Consider the following 15,393-nt stretch of genomic DNA (forward strand, 5'->3'; position numbering starts at 1 on the left):
GCTTCTGTACGACGGGTCAGTGTACTCAAAAAAAATTGTCATTTTTGTTCCAATCCATACGTGTTTTTTCTCAGCTTGAAACTGTATCCGTTTAAACTATGTCCATCTTTCGTTTGTCCCACTTGAAAGAGTGTTTTAACAATTAGTTATAATTAGTTAAATTCGATCATCCTTCCTAGTTTGTAATTCCACGATGTATACTATCCCCGACAAAATTCCATAAATGGATATTACTGTTTAGGCGTTATCTGAAATTTGTCCACTTTGAATTTCTCGAATGTAGTAGTGTTTGGTTATTTTTTTAAAGTACGATTTTATTGGATTTAGTAGTACCAAATTACTGATAGGTACTGTTATATAAAGATTTGGTATGGCTAAAAACTGTATAGGCTGTGACAGCGAATTAAAATGTAAATGTTGCGATGTGGTAACATTAATAAATTTTCTGGGATACAAACTGGTTTTTCTTCGTTCCCATGCCCCGATGTGCTTGTGGAGTGTTTTTTGTACGTAAACACAAGTCTTGTCCGATTTTAATTCGTTGCGTTTTTCTAGGTTCGCGCAAAATAAAAGAGAAGAGGATTACATCCCGATGAAAAATTTATCGTGCTTTAACTAAAAAAGAAAACGCTTATTATTGTTAATGTAAGTGCTCGGAAACGACGAGCAAACTGTTGCGAAAGAGTGATATTATTTGGATTCGTCCTGTAGTCTTTTAGTTCTCAATTTTGATACGAAATGTGATTCTATTGAAATATTGTGATACTAGGGTTAAATTTATTTATTATTTCACTAGAATCTAGTCGAGTGAATGTGACATGTATTTAACTCGTCCATCTGATGAATATGTGCACATTTATTCAGTATTAGAGGTAGGACCCATTTATACAGTTAATATTTTACACAGTAGATGCACGCTTATTACCGTGTTTCATCAGTTTGACTTTTGTATTTTGTTCGATTATTCATTAAAATGTTGTTCGTTTATTTTGGGATTGATTTTTTCAATACCTTACTTAAGCCGTCGCCTACGTCGGACGACAAAAAGCCTAGAAACGCACACCAAATACTTACATTATTATTATTATCGTTACTTAGTTTTACACATCACTCTTAACACAGTTTCGACAAATACTGTAACGGCGGCGGGAGGTATTTATAATTTTAAAAAATACTTAATTATTTCCAACAGCTTTAAAAAAGTGATAACGAATAATGACCAACCACTGTGGAAACAAAATGAACGAGAATAAGAGAGTAAAAAAATGGAGAAAGTGTTATACTAAATTAAAGAGAATTTGAATTGGCTTATGAAAAAAGAAAAAAATGTCAATGGCATTAGTTGGTAATCTCCAGGGTAAGTATATTATATAATTGTGTCAGTGTTTATAGAGTTGCAATTTTTTTTAATATTAATTTTTCTTTAGGTGATTATTATTATCTCTGTGCGGCTCGTTTAACTTTATAATAGTTACACAACGCGCTTGTCCGTGAACTTGATCATATGGTAAACGTTAACAATCAGTTTTTATTTTCTTATACCACGGCTGGGTTTTCCTTGGGTTTTTCATAAAAAGTACGTTTCCATACTGTTTATTTTTATTTAAATGTCAAGGTCGGTGTTTCACTACTCTTTTAATCAATCACTTTTGCTTTATTTCACCTCTCTGGAAAAATCAAAAATTGAAAATTGTTTCATTCAAAACCAAATCATGGAGAAATCGTACAAATGTAAAATAAATAAAACGGTAAAATTGTATAAATATATAATTGAAAAATCAAAAAATTGCAAAATTAAAAAATCAAAAACTCAATAACTGAAAAAAACGAAAAATTTTAGAAAGGGAATTATGAAACTAAAAAATTGAATCAGTAAATGTCGGATCTAAAATTTGTAAAAATATAAAACTCAAAAATCAAATCATTTCAAAAAATTATTTATTTTTTTTATTTATTTTATATTATATTGTTACAAAATTTAAAAATAGAAAAATTGAGAAATCATGAAACTGAAAAACCAGAAATTTGGAAAACTGAAAATCGAAATTTTGAAAAATTGAAATACAAAAATTGCAATATCGAAACAATGAAATTCGGATAATTGAATAATTGTAAAAACGAAGAATTATAATATTGAAATCAATTTCAAAATTGCTGCGGCTCTAATGTTTTCTTTAAGAACGAATTAAAAAAAAAATGTGGAGCTCTTGATGTTTTTTTTTTTTTAATTTATAGAATATGCGAAATATCGAAAAATGGGGAAATTGAGAAGTGGAAGAAAATAGTTAAGAAATCGAAAAACTGAAATACCAAAAAGTTGAAAATTTGAGAAATCGAAAAATCCAGAAATTGAAGAATGTAAAAAAAATCGGAAAATGTGGCAAGTGGAAAATCAAAAAATCGAAAAGTTGAAAAACCGAGTAAAAAAATTGAAATATGGAACAATCGAGAATGGAGAAATCAAAAAATCAGAAAGTTGAAAAATTGAGAAACTGATAATTCTAAATGAAAATAGGAAAATGGAAAAATTGAGTAACTGCAAAATGGAAAAATTGGAAACTTCGAGAAATCAAAAAATTATAACAATCGAGAAGTCTAAAATATTGAATATTAAAATACCGAAAAATCGAGAAATTGAAAAATCAGGAAATCAAAAAATCGAAAAATGGAGAATCAAAAGATCTGAAAATAAAATCGAAAAATGAAGAAATCGGAAAAGTCGAAAAATGGAGAAACCGAATACGGAAAAATCGAAAAATCGAGAAATTGAAAAATGTAAACTAAAAATCGAAAATCTGGAAATTGGAAAATCGAATCAAAGAATCGAAAAACTGAAAAATCTAAATGAAAATGGGAAAATCGAAAAATTGAATAACTGCAAAATGGAAAAATTGAAAAATCGGGAAATTAAAAAAATCGAGGAATTGAAAACTCGCAACACTGAAACAGAAAATCGGAAAGTCTAAAATTTGAAAAGTGGATAAATCGGAATATCCAAAATTGAAAAATCGAAATATTGAATGTGGAAAAATCCAGAAATTGAAAAATGTAAATTAAAAATCGGAAAATCTGGAAATGGAAAATCAAAAAATTGAAAATTTAAAAAACCGAAAGATTGGAAAATCGAATCAAAGAATGAAAAATTGAAAAATCTAAATGAAAATAGGAAGAAAATCGAAAAATTGAATAACTGTAAAATGGGAAAACTGAAAAATCGGAAAATTAAAAAAAATCGAGAAATTGAAAAGTCGGAAAACTGAAACATAGAAAAATCTAGAAATCAAAAAATTGAAATTCAAAAAATTGAGAAGTCTAAAATTTGAAAAGTGGATAAATCGAAGTATTGAATATTGAAATACCGAAAAATGGAGAATCAAAAGATTTGAAAATAAAATCGAAAAATTAAGAAATCGGAAAAGTCGAAAAATGGAAAAACCGAATGCGGAAACATCGAAAAATCCAGAAATTGAAAAATGTAAACTAAAAAACGGAAAATCTGGAAATTGGAAAATTATAAAATCAAAAAGTTGAAAAATTGAAATGTGGAACGGTCGAGAAATGGAGAAATTGAAAAACCTAACTGAAAATAGAAAAATAGAAAAATTGAATAACTACAAAATGGAAAAATTGAAAAATCGGGAAATTAAAAAATTCGAGGAATTGAAAAGTCGCAACACTGAAACAGAAAAATCGGAAGTGTCGAGAAATCAAAAAATTGAAAAAGCAAAAAATTGAAAAATCAAAAAATCGAAAAGTCTAAAATTTGAAAAGTGGATAAATCGGAATAGCCAAAATTGAAAAATCGAAATATTGAATGTGGAAAAATCCAGAAATTCAAAAATGTAAATTAAAATCGGAAAATCTGGAAATTGGAAAAACAAAAAATCGAAAAGTTGAAAAACCGAAAAATTGTAAAATCGAGTCAAAAAATCGAAATGCGGAATAATCGAGAAATGGAAAAATCAAAAATCGAAAAAGCAAAAAATTGAAAAATCAAAAAATCGAAAAGTCTAAAATTTGAAAAGTGGATAAACCGGAATATCCAAAATTGAAAATCGAAATATTTTATATTGAAATGCCGAAAAATCGAGGAATTGAAAACTCAGGAAATCAAAAAATCGAAAAGTCAAAGTATCAAAAGATTGGAAAATAAAATCGAAAAATTAAGAAATTGGAAAAGTCGAATAATCGAGAAATTGAATGCGGAAAAATCGAAAAAACCCGAAATTGAAAAATGTAAATAAAAAATCGGAAAATCAGGAAATTAAAAATCAAAAAATCGAAAAGTTGAAAAACTGAAAAATTAGAAAATCGAGTCAAAAAATCGAAATGTGGAATAATCGAGAAATGGAAAAATCAAAAAATCAAAAAGTTGAAAAATCGAGAAATTGAAAGATCTAAATGAAAATGGGAAAATCGAAAAATTGAAAAATCAGTAAATAAAAAAATCGAAAAATTGAAAAGTCGCAACACTGAACATAGAAAAATCGAGATTTCGAAAAATGGAAATATTGAAAGTCGAGAAATCAAAACATTGAAAAAATCAAAAAATCGTATTCTAAAATTGGAATATCCAAAATTGAAAAATCGAAATATTGAATGTTGAAATACCGAATAATCGCGAAATTGAAAATTCTAAATGGAACATCAGGAAATCAAAGAATCGAAAAATTCAAGAATCAAAAAATTGGAAAATAAAATCGAAAAATTAAGAAATCGGAAAAGTCGAAAAATCGAAACACTGAATGCGGAAAAATCTAAAAATCCAGAAATTGATAAATGTAAATTAAAAATTGGAAAATCGATGAATTGGAAAATCGAAATGTGGAACAATCAAGAAATGGAGAAATAAAAAAATCGAGTATCTGTAAAATAGAAAATTTGAAAGATCGGAGAATTGAAACATCGACAAATTGAAAAGTTGCAAAACTGAAACAAAAAAATCGAGAAATCGAAAAATGGAAAAATTGGAAAAGTCGAGAAATCAAAAAATTGAAAAATTAAAAAATCGAAAAGTCCAAAATTTGAGAAGTGGATAAATTGGTATATCCAAAATTGAAAAATCATAGTATTGAATGGTAAAATACTGAAAAATCGAGAAAGTGAAAAATCTGAATGAAAAAATCAGGAAATAAAAAATCGAAAAATTGATGAATTATAAGATTGGAAAATAAAATCGAAAAATTGCAAAATCGAAGTACTGAATGTTGAAAGACCCAAAAATCGAGAAATTGGACAATCTAAATGAAAAATTAGGAAACCAAAAAATCGAAAAATTGAAGAATCAAAAATAAAATCGAAAAATTAAGAAATCGGAAAAGTCGAAAAATCGAGAAACTGAATGCGGAAAAATCGAAAAATCCAAGAATTGAAACATGTAAATTAAAAATTAAAAAGATTGGAAAATCGAGTGAAAAAATCGAAAAATTGAAAAATCGAATGTGAAGCAGTCGAAAAATAGAGAAATCAAAAGATAGAGAAATTTAAAAATCTAAATGAAAATAGGAAAATCGAAAAATTGAATAACTGTAAAATGGAAAAATTGAAAAATCGGAAAATTTAAAAAAATCGAGAAATTGAGAAGTTGCAAACAGAAAAATCGAGAAATCGAAAAATGGAAAAATTAAAAAATTGAAAAGTCTAAAATTTGAGAAGTGGATAAATCGGAATATCCAAAATAAAAAATCGAAATATTGAATGCTAAAATACCGAAAAATCAAGAAATTGAAAAATCTAAATGAAAAAATCAGGAAATCAAAAAATCGAAAAATTGAAGAATCAAAAAATTGGAAAATAAACTGAATGCAGAAAAATCCAAAAATCCAGAAATTGAGAAATGTAAAACAAAAATCGGAAAATCTGGAAATGGAAAATCAAAAAATCGAAAAGTTAAAAACCGAAAGATTGGAAAATCAATTAAAAATATCGAAAAATTGAAAAATCGAAATGTGAAGCATTCGAAAAATGGAGAAATCAAAAAAATCGAGAAATTGAAAAATCTATATGAAAATAGGAAAATCGAAAAATTGAATAACTGTAAAATGGAAAAATGGAAAAATCGGAAAATTAAAAAATCGAGAAATTTAAAAGTCGCAAAACTGAAACAGAAAAATTGAAAAATGGAAAAATTGGAAAAGTCGAGAAATCAAAAAATTGAAAAATTAAATAATCGAAAAGACTAAAATTTGAGAAGTGGATAAATCGGAATATCCAAAATTGAAAAAACTAAATCTGAATGTTGAAATACCGAAAAATCGAGAAATTGAATGAGGAAAAATCAAAAAATCCAGACATTTTTGAAAAATGTAAATTAAAAATCGTAAAATCTGGAAATTGGAAAATTAAAAAATCGAAATGTGGAACAATCGAGAAATGGAGAAATCAGCAAATCGAAAAGTTGAAAAATCGAGAAATAGAAAAATCTAAATGAAAATACGAAAATCGAAAAATTGAAAGATCAGAAAATTAAAAAAATCGAGAGATCAGGAAATGGCAAAATTAAAAAAGTCGAGAAATCAATAAATTGAAAAATCAAAAAATCGAAAAGTCTAAAATTTGAGAAGTGAATATCCAAAATTGAAAAATCGAAATATTGAATGTTGAAATGTTGAAATACCGAAAAATCGAGAAATTGAAAAATCTAAATGAAAAATTAGGAAATTAGAAAATCGAAAAATTGAAGAATCAAGACGAAAAATAAAATCGAAAAATTAAGAAATCGGAAAAGTCGGAAAATCGAGATTGGAAATCTGAATCAAAAATCGAATAATCTAAAAATTGAAAAACCGAAAAATTTGAAAACTTCAAAACTGAAATTTCGAAAAATTTAGAAATCGAAAAATAATCATTTGAAAAACCTAAAATCTAAAGATCGTGAAACTGAAAAATAAAAAAAAACGGCTTCTGGTGTTTTTATTAAAGAACTAATTTGAATAAATCTTAGGAGCCTCTGGTATTGCGTTTAAAAAAAAATAAAGAATAATCTTGGGGGGACCGGTCGTTGGTTAAGAATTTAAAAGCATCTGGGGAAAAAATTTGAAAGAATCTAGGAATCCCTTGTGTTTTTAAAGAATTTAGAAGAACCTTGGGATGTCTGGTGTTTTATTTTGAAAGAATTTAATTTTGTGTGTTTTTTTTTTAAGAATCTAGAAGAACCTTGAGGACCTTTGGGGTTTTGTTCTAGAAAGAATTAAAAAAATTTGTGAGCTGATGTTTTTTTTTTAATTTTAAAGAATAATAATCGAAATCGAAAATCTCAAATATCAAAAAAACGAAAATTCGAGAAAATCTGAAAACTGAGAATTTGAATAACTGAAGACAATTGAAAAATCGAAACATCTAGAAATCGGAAAATCGAAAAATTAAAAAATTGTAAAGTCGAAGAATCCAAAAATTGAAAAATCAAGTAAACGAAAAGTCGAAAATTTGAGAAGTCGATAAATTGAATTATCCGAAATCTAAAAAGTATTGGTGTTCCGTGATTCACATATTTTCCATCTTTTTGTCGCCTCTTTTTTTCGCATTTTTTATCATTTCTTTGTGTTTCGCATTTTTGTTGCCTTTTTTAAATGTTTTTTATCGCATATTTTTTGTTGTCCTTTTCGTATCACCTTTTTTGGATCATTTTGTTGTAGCCATTTTTTGTCGTCTTTTTTTTTAATTATTTTTTTATTTTTGTTTAATTACCTTTTTGATGATTGCAGCCAAGAATCCTAAATCAAGCACCACATTCGATTGGTGGATCGGATGGATACCTTTTGATGTGACTGATGTTAGTTTTTGTTCGAAGGAGCAAAAATTTTGAAACTTTGGAACAGTATACAAATTAATGTAATAAATTCATTTTTTGTAAATTTCTTGAATGTATGATATCACCAATTCCAAGCTGGCAACTGCAGCATAAAACCGTGCCATAAAGCATATCAACAAATTTTTTTGTTCTAATGTGTATTCAAAATATTGAGGTTGTGTTCGTTACCGTCCAAGTAGTTCCAATTTAACCCAACGATGGCGCCACCGCAGATTTTAAAATTTTTGACAGCCTGATTCACTGAGGTTGAAAATCCAGTATTGTAGATAAACATTCACATGAGAACGCCAACTCGAGTGCTTCAGAAAGAATTCGAACCTTAATTCCGACAAAAATTTTTATAGTTATAGATCGACTTAAAGACAGACATTCCGCAATTATTGTCCTCACCAAGTGAGTAAAGTAAAACCCGTCCCTTTGATTTTCGCGATCAGTTGATTTTGGAGTTGAAGAAATAATTGTGGAGAGATTTTATAAATTTTGGCTTTTGTTGGACTTCTTTTGGGAATCTAGCAGTTTGTACGAAGAATTTTACACGCCTGTCAAAATCTATCGGGGACATATCAAAAACGTGATCGACAAAGACATCCGTTTAGGTTACTCTTGCTTTGACTCAGTTTAGATACTTTTGTTTAGATCCTTATGTTTTTCCAGCTGGATGCGACGTCGTCATCCCTATAGGCCAACTCCACAACGACCCGAAAGTCTGGCCTGAACCTAAAAAAATTCAACCCTGAGAGATTCGCACCAGGGGAAAGTGCCAAGAGGCTCTTTCATCCCTTTCAGTTTCGGGGTTAGGAATTACATAGGTTGGTGGATTTAGGGTTTGTGGGTTGTGTTTATTGTGGGTTTTAGGTTTCAAGTATGGAATGATGTCTGCGAAGTATATTCTAGCGAGTATTTTGAGGGAGTTTAAGGTGAGAAGTGTGGGTTTAGAGACGCTGGATGATATCGAGTGGGAATTTATTGTGGTTTTGAAACCCAAGAATAGTCGGCTGGTTTTTGAAAAAAGAACGCATTGAGGGAGTTTATAAATGTTTTATGTAATGTAAAGCGATTAAATTTTATCTAAGTATACCTATATGTTTTTTTTATTTGGTTTTTATTGTAAGCACACTAGAGTAAAATGTTTACTTAATTATGCAACCAGTTATACACACATGTGAACCACGTCTTTTTCTAAAAGGTCGTATTTTCGTTTCATAATTACACATACTGTCTGAAAAAGTTAGTCTAACGTATTTTTATTAACATAGAGACTTTTGTTTTAGTTTAGTATGTCAAGGTCAATTAAACGAAAGATTTTCAGGTTTTCTTGACGTTTCATAACCCCTAGATAAACGGGTAATTTTAGGAAATTTTAGCAAAATCGTGCAGATGGTAAATCGATAATCAAACTTTGCCCCCACCTACACCTTGATGACGTCAACTCAATATTTTGCTGGATAAATCCTACGCAAAATGCCCATACTGCATGGGTATTCGCATTTTTTGTCACTTCTTTGTGTTTTGCGTTTTTCAACTGCGTTTTTTATTGCCCTTTGGACATTTTAAATAGGATTCATTTGTCAAAATTTTGGGCTGACGTCATCAATTTTTTGGAGGGGATAAGTAAATATATTTTGAATAAAAATTTATTATGCTTATTATCATATGGTTAAAACATCTGCAAGATTTCAAAGCATTCGGTTTTGCAGATTCAAAATTAAATTGTAAATGTAATATATTTTTGTTTCCTTAAGAATACAAAGTTAACAAAGTTAGTTGAGTTACAAAAGTCTCTTTTGCTCCACGTTGGCCACCAACGAGCGATTTTCAAGATTTTTGTGAAACTTTGCTGGTTTTGAATTTGAATTTTCTGTCCTCGATAGTTGATGCTCAGCAAGAACCACGGGAAGGTCTGGAGCAGATCTCGCTAGGAAAGGAGAGGGCTAGGATTTGTTAATGATGGATAGAACGTTATACAGTACAATACAACGGAAATACAATACAGGTACCTACAATCTAGATACAATACAGAATACACTACAGATACAGATACAATTCAGATACAATACAAATGCAAAGTTAGTACCCAATACACCACTGGAAGAAATTGCACCAAAAATTGAGAATGTTGCAAAATGAAAACCCAAGCAAGCACACCGATGGAACTCGGGACGAAATCTATTGGTCGCAGCGCTCACACGCCCAAGGGAGAACGCAGCCGCATAAATCCAAGGTCGTCTTACCTCATTCTCAAAGAACGATGCAACCCAGCGTCTAAGGGCCAAAAGAACCCCCCCAGGCCAAAGCGTCTGACGACATGGAGAATTCAAACCCGGAACCAAAGAATGCACTGTTGCAAAATTAATACCCAAGCAAGCACACCGATGGAACTCGAAACGAAATCTATAGGTCGCAGCGCTCACACGTCCAAGGGAGAAGTCAGCCGCATAGATACAGGGCCGACTGACCTCATCCGTTTAGGATGATGAACCTCATCCGTTTAGGATGATGACCCAGCGTCTAAGGGCCAACAGAACCCCCCCCAGGCCAGAGCGTCTGACGACATGGAGAATTCAGCCTCGGAACCAAAGAATGCACTGTTGCAAAATTAAAACCCAAGCAAATGCACCGTGAAAACAAAGCATTTGCACCACTGGAGCTAAATTGGCAACACCCAAGTTAAGTTAGTAACACATACAATATACAGTACAAAATGCTTCACTTACAAGAGTTACAATATACAAATTTCTCCACGTTTGCCAACAAAGAGCGATGACTCTGCTCGCTCGTTGCTGTTGCCCAGCAAGAACCAAACAATACGAGGAGGTCTGGAGTGCGTCTTGCCATTAAAAGAGGACTAGGGTTTGATAGCATGCGTGAAGGACACCGTATTTTGTAAATTTGGACGCCGTACTTTAACAATGATGCATACGGTATTTTGTGAATTATGAACGCAGTGCTTTGTATATTTTAAGCCGTACGTTATCAGTGCTGAATGCATGTTATTAACAACAAATTTCAAAAAAAATCGGGCATTTTTGGAAAAATATCCAGTTTCCTTCGTGTTCACAGCACTTAATACAAAACATTTTCGCTAATATTTATTAACAATAAATTAGAAATTCGCGAACACGTACTACTTTTAACCCAAAACGGAGCTCCAATGTTGCTGCTACCAGACCGGAATCAAAACTGACCAAAAAGGATCGAAAATGTCACCTTGTATCAGGTAGCTCACGTGATAGTGACGTCATCGTACGTCACGATGAGATTGCAAAAATTATTTTTCATATTTTGGCCGGGAAAATGCACATTTTCGGGGATAATTTAACATTGTTTAAACAAACTAATTTGTTTTTGCTATCCTCGTGTTCTTAGGAAAATGGATTTCGGTTTAATTATCATATATTGATAGTTATCATATTTAAACATTATGAATTGTATTAATTATGTTTAAATTTTATTTAATTATAACGCGAAAATTTAAACATTGTCGAATAAACGAATCATGGAATCCGATAAATTAAAACTGAAGTCGTACTTACTTTGTTTTCGGTCCTTTTCGGAAAAATATCCATTTTCGTTCGTGTTCACAACACTAACACAATATATTTTCCGTAAAATGTATTAATAATAAACTAAAAGTTCGCCAAAACGCTCCATTTTTACGCCAAAATGAAGCGACGATCTTGCCGCCATCAAACAGAAATTAATACTGAACACGAAGGACCGCAAAACGTGACCTTTATACAGTTAGCTCACGTGACATTGACGTCATCGTACGTCACGATGAAATTGCAAAAATTATTTTTCATATTTTGGCCGGGAAAATGCACATTTTCGGGGATAGTTTAACATTGTTTAAACAAATTGATTTGGTTTTAATAATTTCGGGTTTGTAGGAAAACGAGTTTCGGTTTAATTATCGTATATTGATGCCCATCATTTTTAAACATTATAAATGATATTAATTATGTTTAAAATTTATTTAATTATATCGCGAAAATGTATAGCTTTGACCCACCAACTTCAATCGTTTCGAACATTTTTTCAAAATTTAAACATTGTCGAATAAACGAATCATGGAATACGATAAATTAAAACTGATGTCGTACTTACCTTGTTTTCGGTCCTTTTCGGAAAAATATCCATTTTCATTCGTGTTCACAGCACTAATACAACATATTTTCCGTAATATCTATTAATAATAAAGTAGAAATTCGCTAACACGCTTCACTTTTACACCAAAATGAAACGACGATCTTACCGCCATCAAACAGAAATTAATACTGAACACAAGGGACCGCAAACCGTGACCTTTATACAGGTAGCTCACGTGACATTGACGTCATCGTACGTCACGATGAGACTGCAAAAATTATTTTTCATATTTTGGCTGGAAAAATGCACATTTTCGGGGATAATTTAACAATGTTTAAACAAATCGATTTGTTTTTAATAATTTCGGGCTTTTAGGACAACGAGTTTCGGTTTAATTATCATATATATTTATGCTTATCATATTTAAACATTATAAATAATATTAATTATGTTTAAAATTTATTTATTTATATAGCGAAAATGTATAGCTTTGGCCCACCAACTTCAATCGTTTCGAAAATTTTCCCAAAATTTAAACATTGTCGAATAAACGAATCATGGAATCCGATAAATTAAAACAGAAGTCGTACTTACCCTGTTTTCGGTCCTTTTCGGAAAAATATCCATTTTCGTTCGTGTTCACAGCACTAACACAACAAATTTTCCTTAATATGTATTAATAATAAACTTGAAATTCGCTAAAACGCTCCACTTTTACAACAAAATGAAGCGACCATCTTGCCGCCATCAAACAGAAATTAATACTGAACACAAAGGACCGCAAAACGTGACCTTTATACAGTTAGCTCACGTGACATTGACGTCATCGTACGTCAGGATGAGACTGCAAAATTTATTTTTCATATTTTGGCCGGGAAAATGCACATTTTCGGGGATAATTTAACATTGTTTAAACAAATTGATTTGTCTTTAATAATTTCGGATTTGTAGGAAAACGAGTTTCGGTTTAATTATCGTATATTGATGCTCATCATATTTAAACATTATAAATGATATTAATTATGTTTAAAATTTAATTTATTTATATCGTGAAAATTTATAGCTTTGATCAACCAATTTCAATCGTTTCGAAAATCTTCCCGCAATTTAAACATTGTCGAGTAAACGAATCACCGAACTCAATAAATTAAAACTGAAATCGTACTTACCTTGTTTTCGGTCGTTTTCTGAAAAATATCCATTTCGTTCGTGTTCAGAGCACTAACACAACATATTTTCCGTAAAATGTATTAATAATAAACTAAAAATTCGCTAAAACCATCCACTTTTACGCCAAAATGAAGCGACGATCTTGCCGCCATCAAACAGAAATAAATACTGAACACAAAGGACCGCAAAACGTGACCTTTATACAGGTAACTCACGTGACATTGACGTCATCGTACGTCACGATGAGACTGCAAAATTTATTTTTCATATTTTGGCCGGGAAAATGAACATTTTACGGGGATAATTTAACATTGTTTAAACAAATTGACATGTTTCTAATAATTTCGGGTTTGTAGGAAAACGAGTTTCGGTTTAATTATCGTATATTGATGCTTATCATATTTAAACATTATAAATGATATTAATTATGTTTAAAATTTATTTATTTATATCGTGAAAATGTATAGCTTTGATCAACCAATTTCAATCGTTTCGAAAATTTTCCCAAAATTTAAACAATGTCAAGTGAACGAATCACGGAATCCGATAAATTAAAACTGAAATCGTACTTACCCTGTTTTCGGTTCTTTTCGGAAAAATATCCATTTTCCTTCGTGTTCACAGCACTAACACAACAAATTTTCTTTAATATGTATTAACAATAAACTTGAAATTCGCTAAAACGCTCCACTTTTACGCCAAAATGAAGCGACGATTTTGCCGCTATCAAACAGAAATTAATACTGAACACAAAGGACCGCGAAACGTGACCTTCGGACAGGTAGCTCAGGTGACATTGACGTCATCGTACGTCAGAATGAGATTGCAAAAATTATTTTTCAAATTTTAGCCGGGAAAATGCAAATTTTCGGGGATAATTTAACAATGTTTAAACAAATTGATTTGTTTTTAATAATTTCGGGTTTGTAGGACAACGAATTTCGGTTTAATTATCATATATATTTATGCTTATCATATTTAAACATTATAAGTGATAATAATTATGTTTAAAATTTATTAATTTATATCGTGCAGATGTATAGTTTTGATCAACCGACTTCAATCGTCTGGAAAATTTTCCCAAAATTTAAATATTGTCGACTGAACGAATCACGGAATCCGATAAATTAAAACTGAAGTCGTACTTACCCTGTTTTCGGTCTTTTTCGGAAAAATATCCATCTTCGTTCGTGTTCACAGTACTAATACAACACATTTTCACTAATATTTATTAAAAATAAACGAAGCTCTGTTGTTGCTGCCACCAAACCGAAATCAAAACTAAACACAGTGGACCGAAAAATGTGACCTTTTATCAGGTAGCTCACGTGACAGTGACGTCATCGTACGTCACGATGAGATTGCAAAAATTATTTGTCATATTTTCGCTCAGAAATTGTACATTTTCGAGGTTACTTTAACAATGTTTAAACAAACTAATTTGTTTTTGCTAACCTCGTGTTCTTAGGAAAATGGTTTTCGGTTTAATTATCACATATTAATAGTTATCATATTTAAACATTATAAATTATATTAATTATGTTTAAAATTTATTAATTTATATCGTGCAAATGTATAGCTTTAATCAACCGACCTCAATCGTTTGGAAATTTTTCCCAAAATTTAAACATTTCTTAGTTGTTTTTGGGTCGTTTTGTTTAAACTCCCTTTTTATTAATATTTCTATTGTCTTTTTTTGTTACTTTACTGATGCCTTTCTGGTCGCGTTTTCTTATTCCCCCTTCTTTTGTTGTATTTTTTCATAGATTTTTCTTTAACATTTTTTGTCGCCCCTCTTTTCTTCATCTTTTATACCGCCCTTTTTGTCACCTACCTTTTGTGTTGCCTCTTTGTCGCCATTTTTTGTCGTTTTTATTTTGTCGTCTTTTCTTTGGCACTATTTTAAATAGCCTTTTTTCATGCCTTTTTTTAAATATTTTTTTATTCTCCTTGTCACTTTCTGGTATCTTTTTTTGTCATTTTTTATCACTTAGTGTTTTATTCTCTCTTTTTGTCGAATTTGAGTTACATTTTTGACACTTTTCTTTTGCAATTTGTATACACTTTTTTGTCGCTTTTTCCGTCTTTTTGGGAGCCTCTTTTTTCGCATTATTCAACCGCATTTTTTGTCTCCCTTTTTTTGTCCCATTTGTTTTTAGTTCCATTTTCCTATTGTTCTTTTTTTCGCCCATTTTTTGTGGTGGTTTTTGCTTGCCTTTATGCTTCGTCCTTCTTTGATGCCGCCTTGTTTCTTATCTTCTTTTTGTGTAGCCATTTGTTGTTGTCTTTTTCTTATTGTTTCTGTTTCTTTTTTAGTCGCCGTT

At 30.5% G+C, this 15,393-nt stretch overlaps 2 protein-coding genes across 3 annotated transcripts in view; one reads left to right on the top strand and one right to left on the bottom strand.

The window, feature by feature from the left end:
* Positions 1 to 8,887, top strand: part of LOC135130783 (lysosome-associated membrane glycoprotein 1-like) — a 38,316-nt gene extending 29,429 nt beyond the window's left edge. Inside the window, exons 5-8 of one of the 2 annotated variants that reach the window (XM_064058204.1) lie at positions 556 to 1,357; positions 7,704 to 8,406; positions 8,447 to 8,619; positions 8,666 to 8,887. In XM_064058204.1, the coding sequence (XP_063914274.1) occupies positions 556 to 619 (64 nt within the window). In that variant the 3' untranslated portion in view covers positions 620 to 1,357; positions 7,704 to 8,406; positions 8,447 to 8,619; positions 8,666 to 8,887. The remainder of the gene's footprint in view (positions 1 to 555; positions 1,358 to 7,703; positions 8,407 to 8,446; positions 8,620 to 8,665) is intronic. The other variant, XM_064058205.1, reaches the window with a different exon arrangement.
* LOC135130801 (cytochrome P450 4C1-like) overlaps positions 8,451 to 15,393 on the bottom strand; it is a 75,231-nt gene continuing 68,288 nt past the window's right edge. The window contains exon 11 of the mRNA XM_064058223.1: positions 8,451 to 8,527. Coding sequence (XP_063914293.1) covers positions 8,451 to 8,527 — 77 coding nt within the window. The remainder of the gene's footprint in view (positions 8,528 to 15,393) is intronic.

This window comes from Zophobas morio, unplaced genomic scaffold (genome assembly GCF_036711695.1).
Source record: "Zophobas morio isolate AGI-343-1 ecotype UQ-CSIRO unplaced genomic scaffold, CSIRO_AGI_Zmor_V1 ptg000018l, whole genome shotgun sequence".
Lineage (NCBI taxonomy): Eukaryota > Metazoa > Arthropoda > Insecta > Coleoptera > Tenebrionidae > Zophobas > Zophobas morio.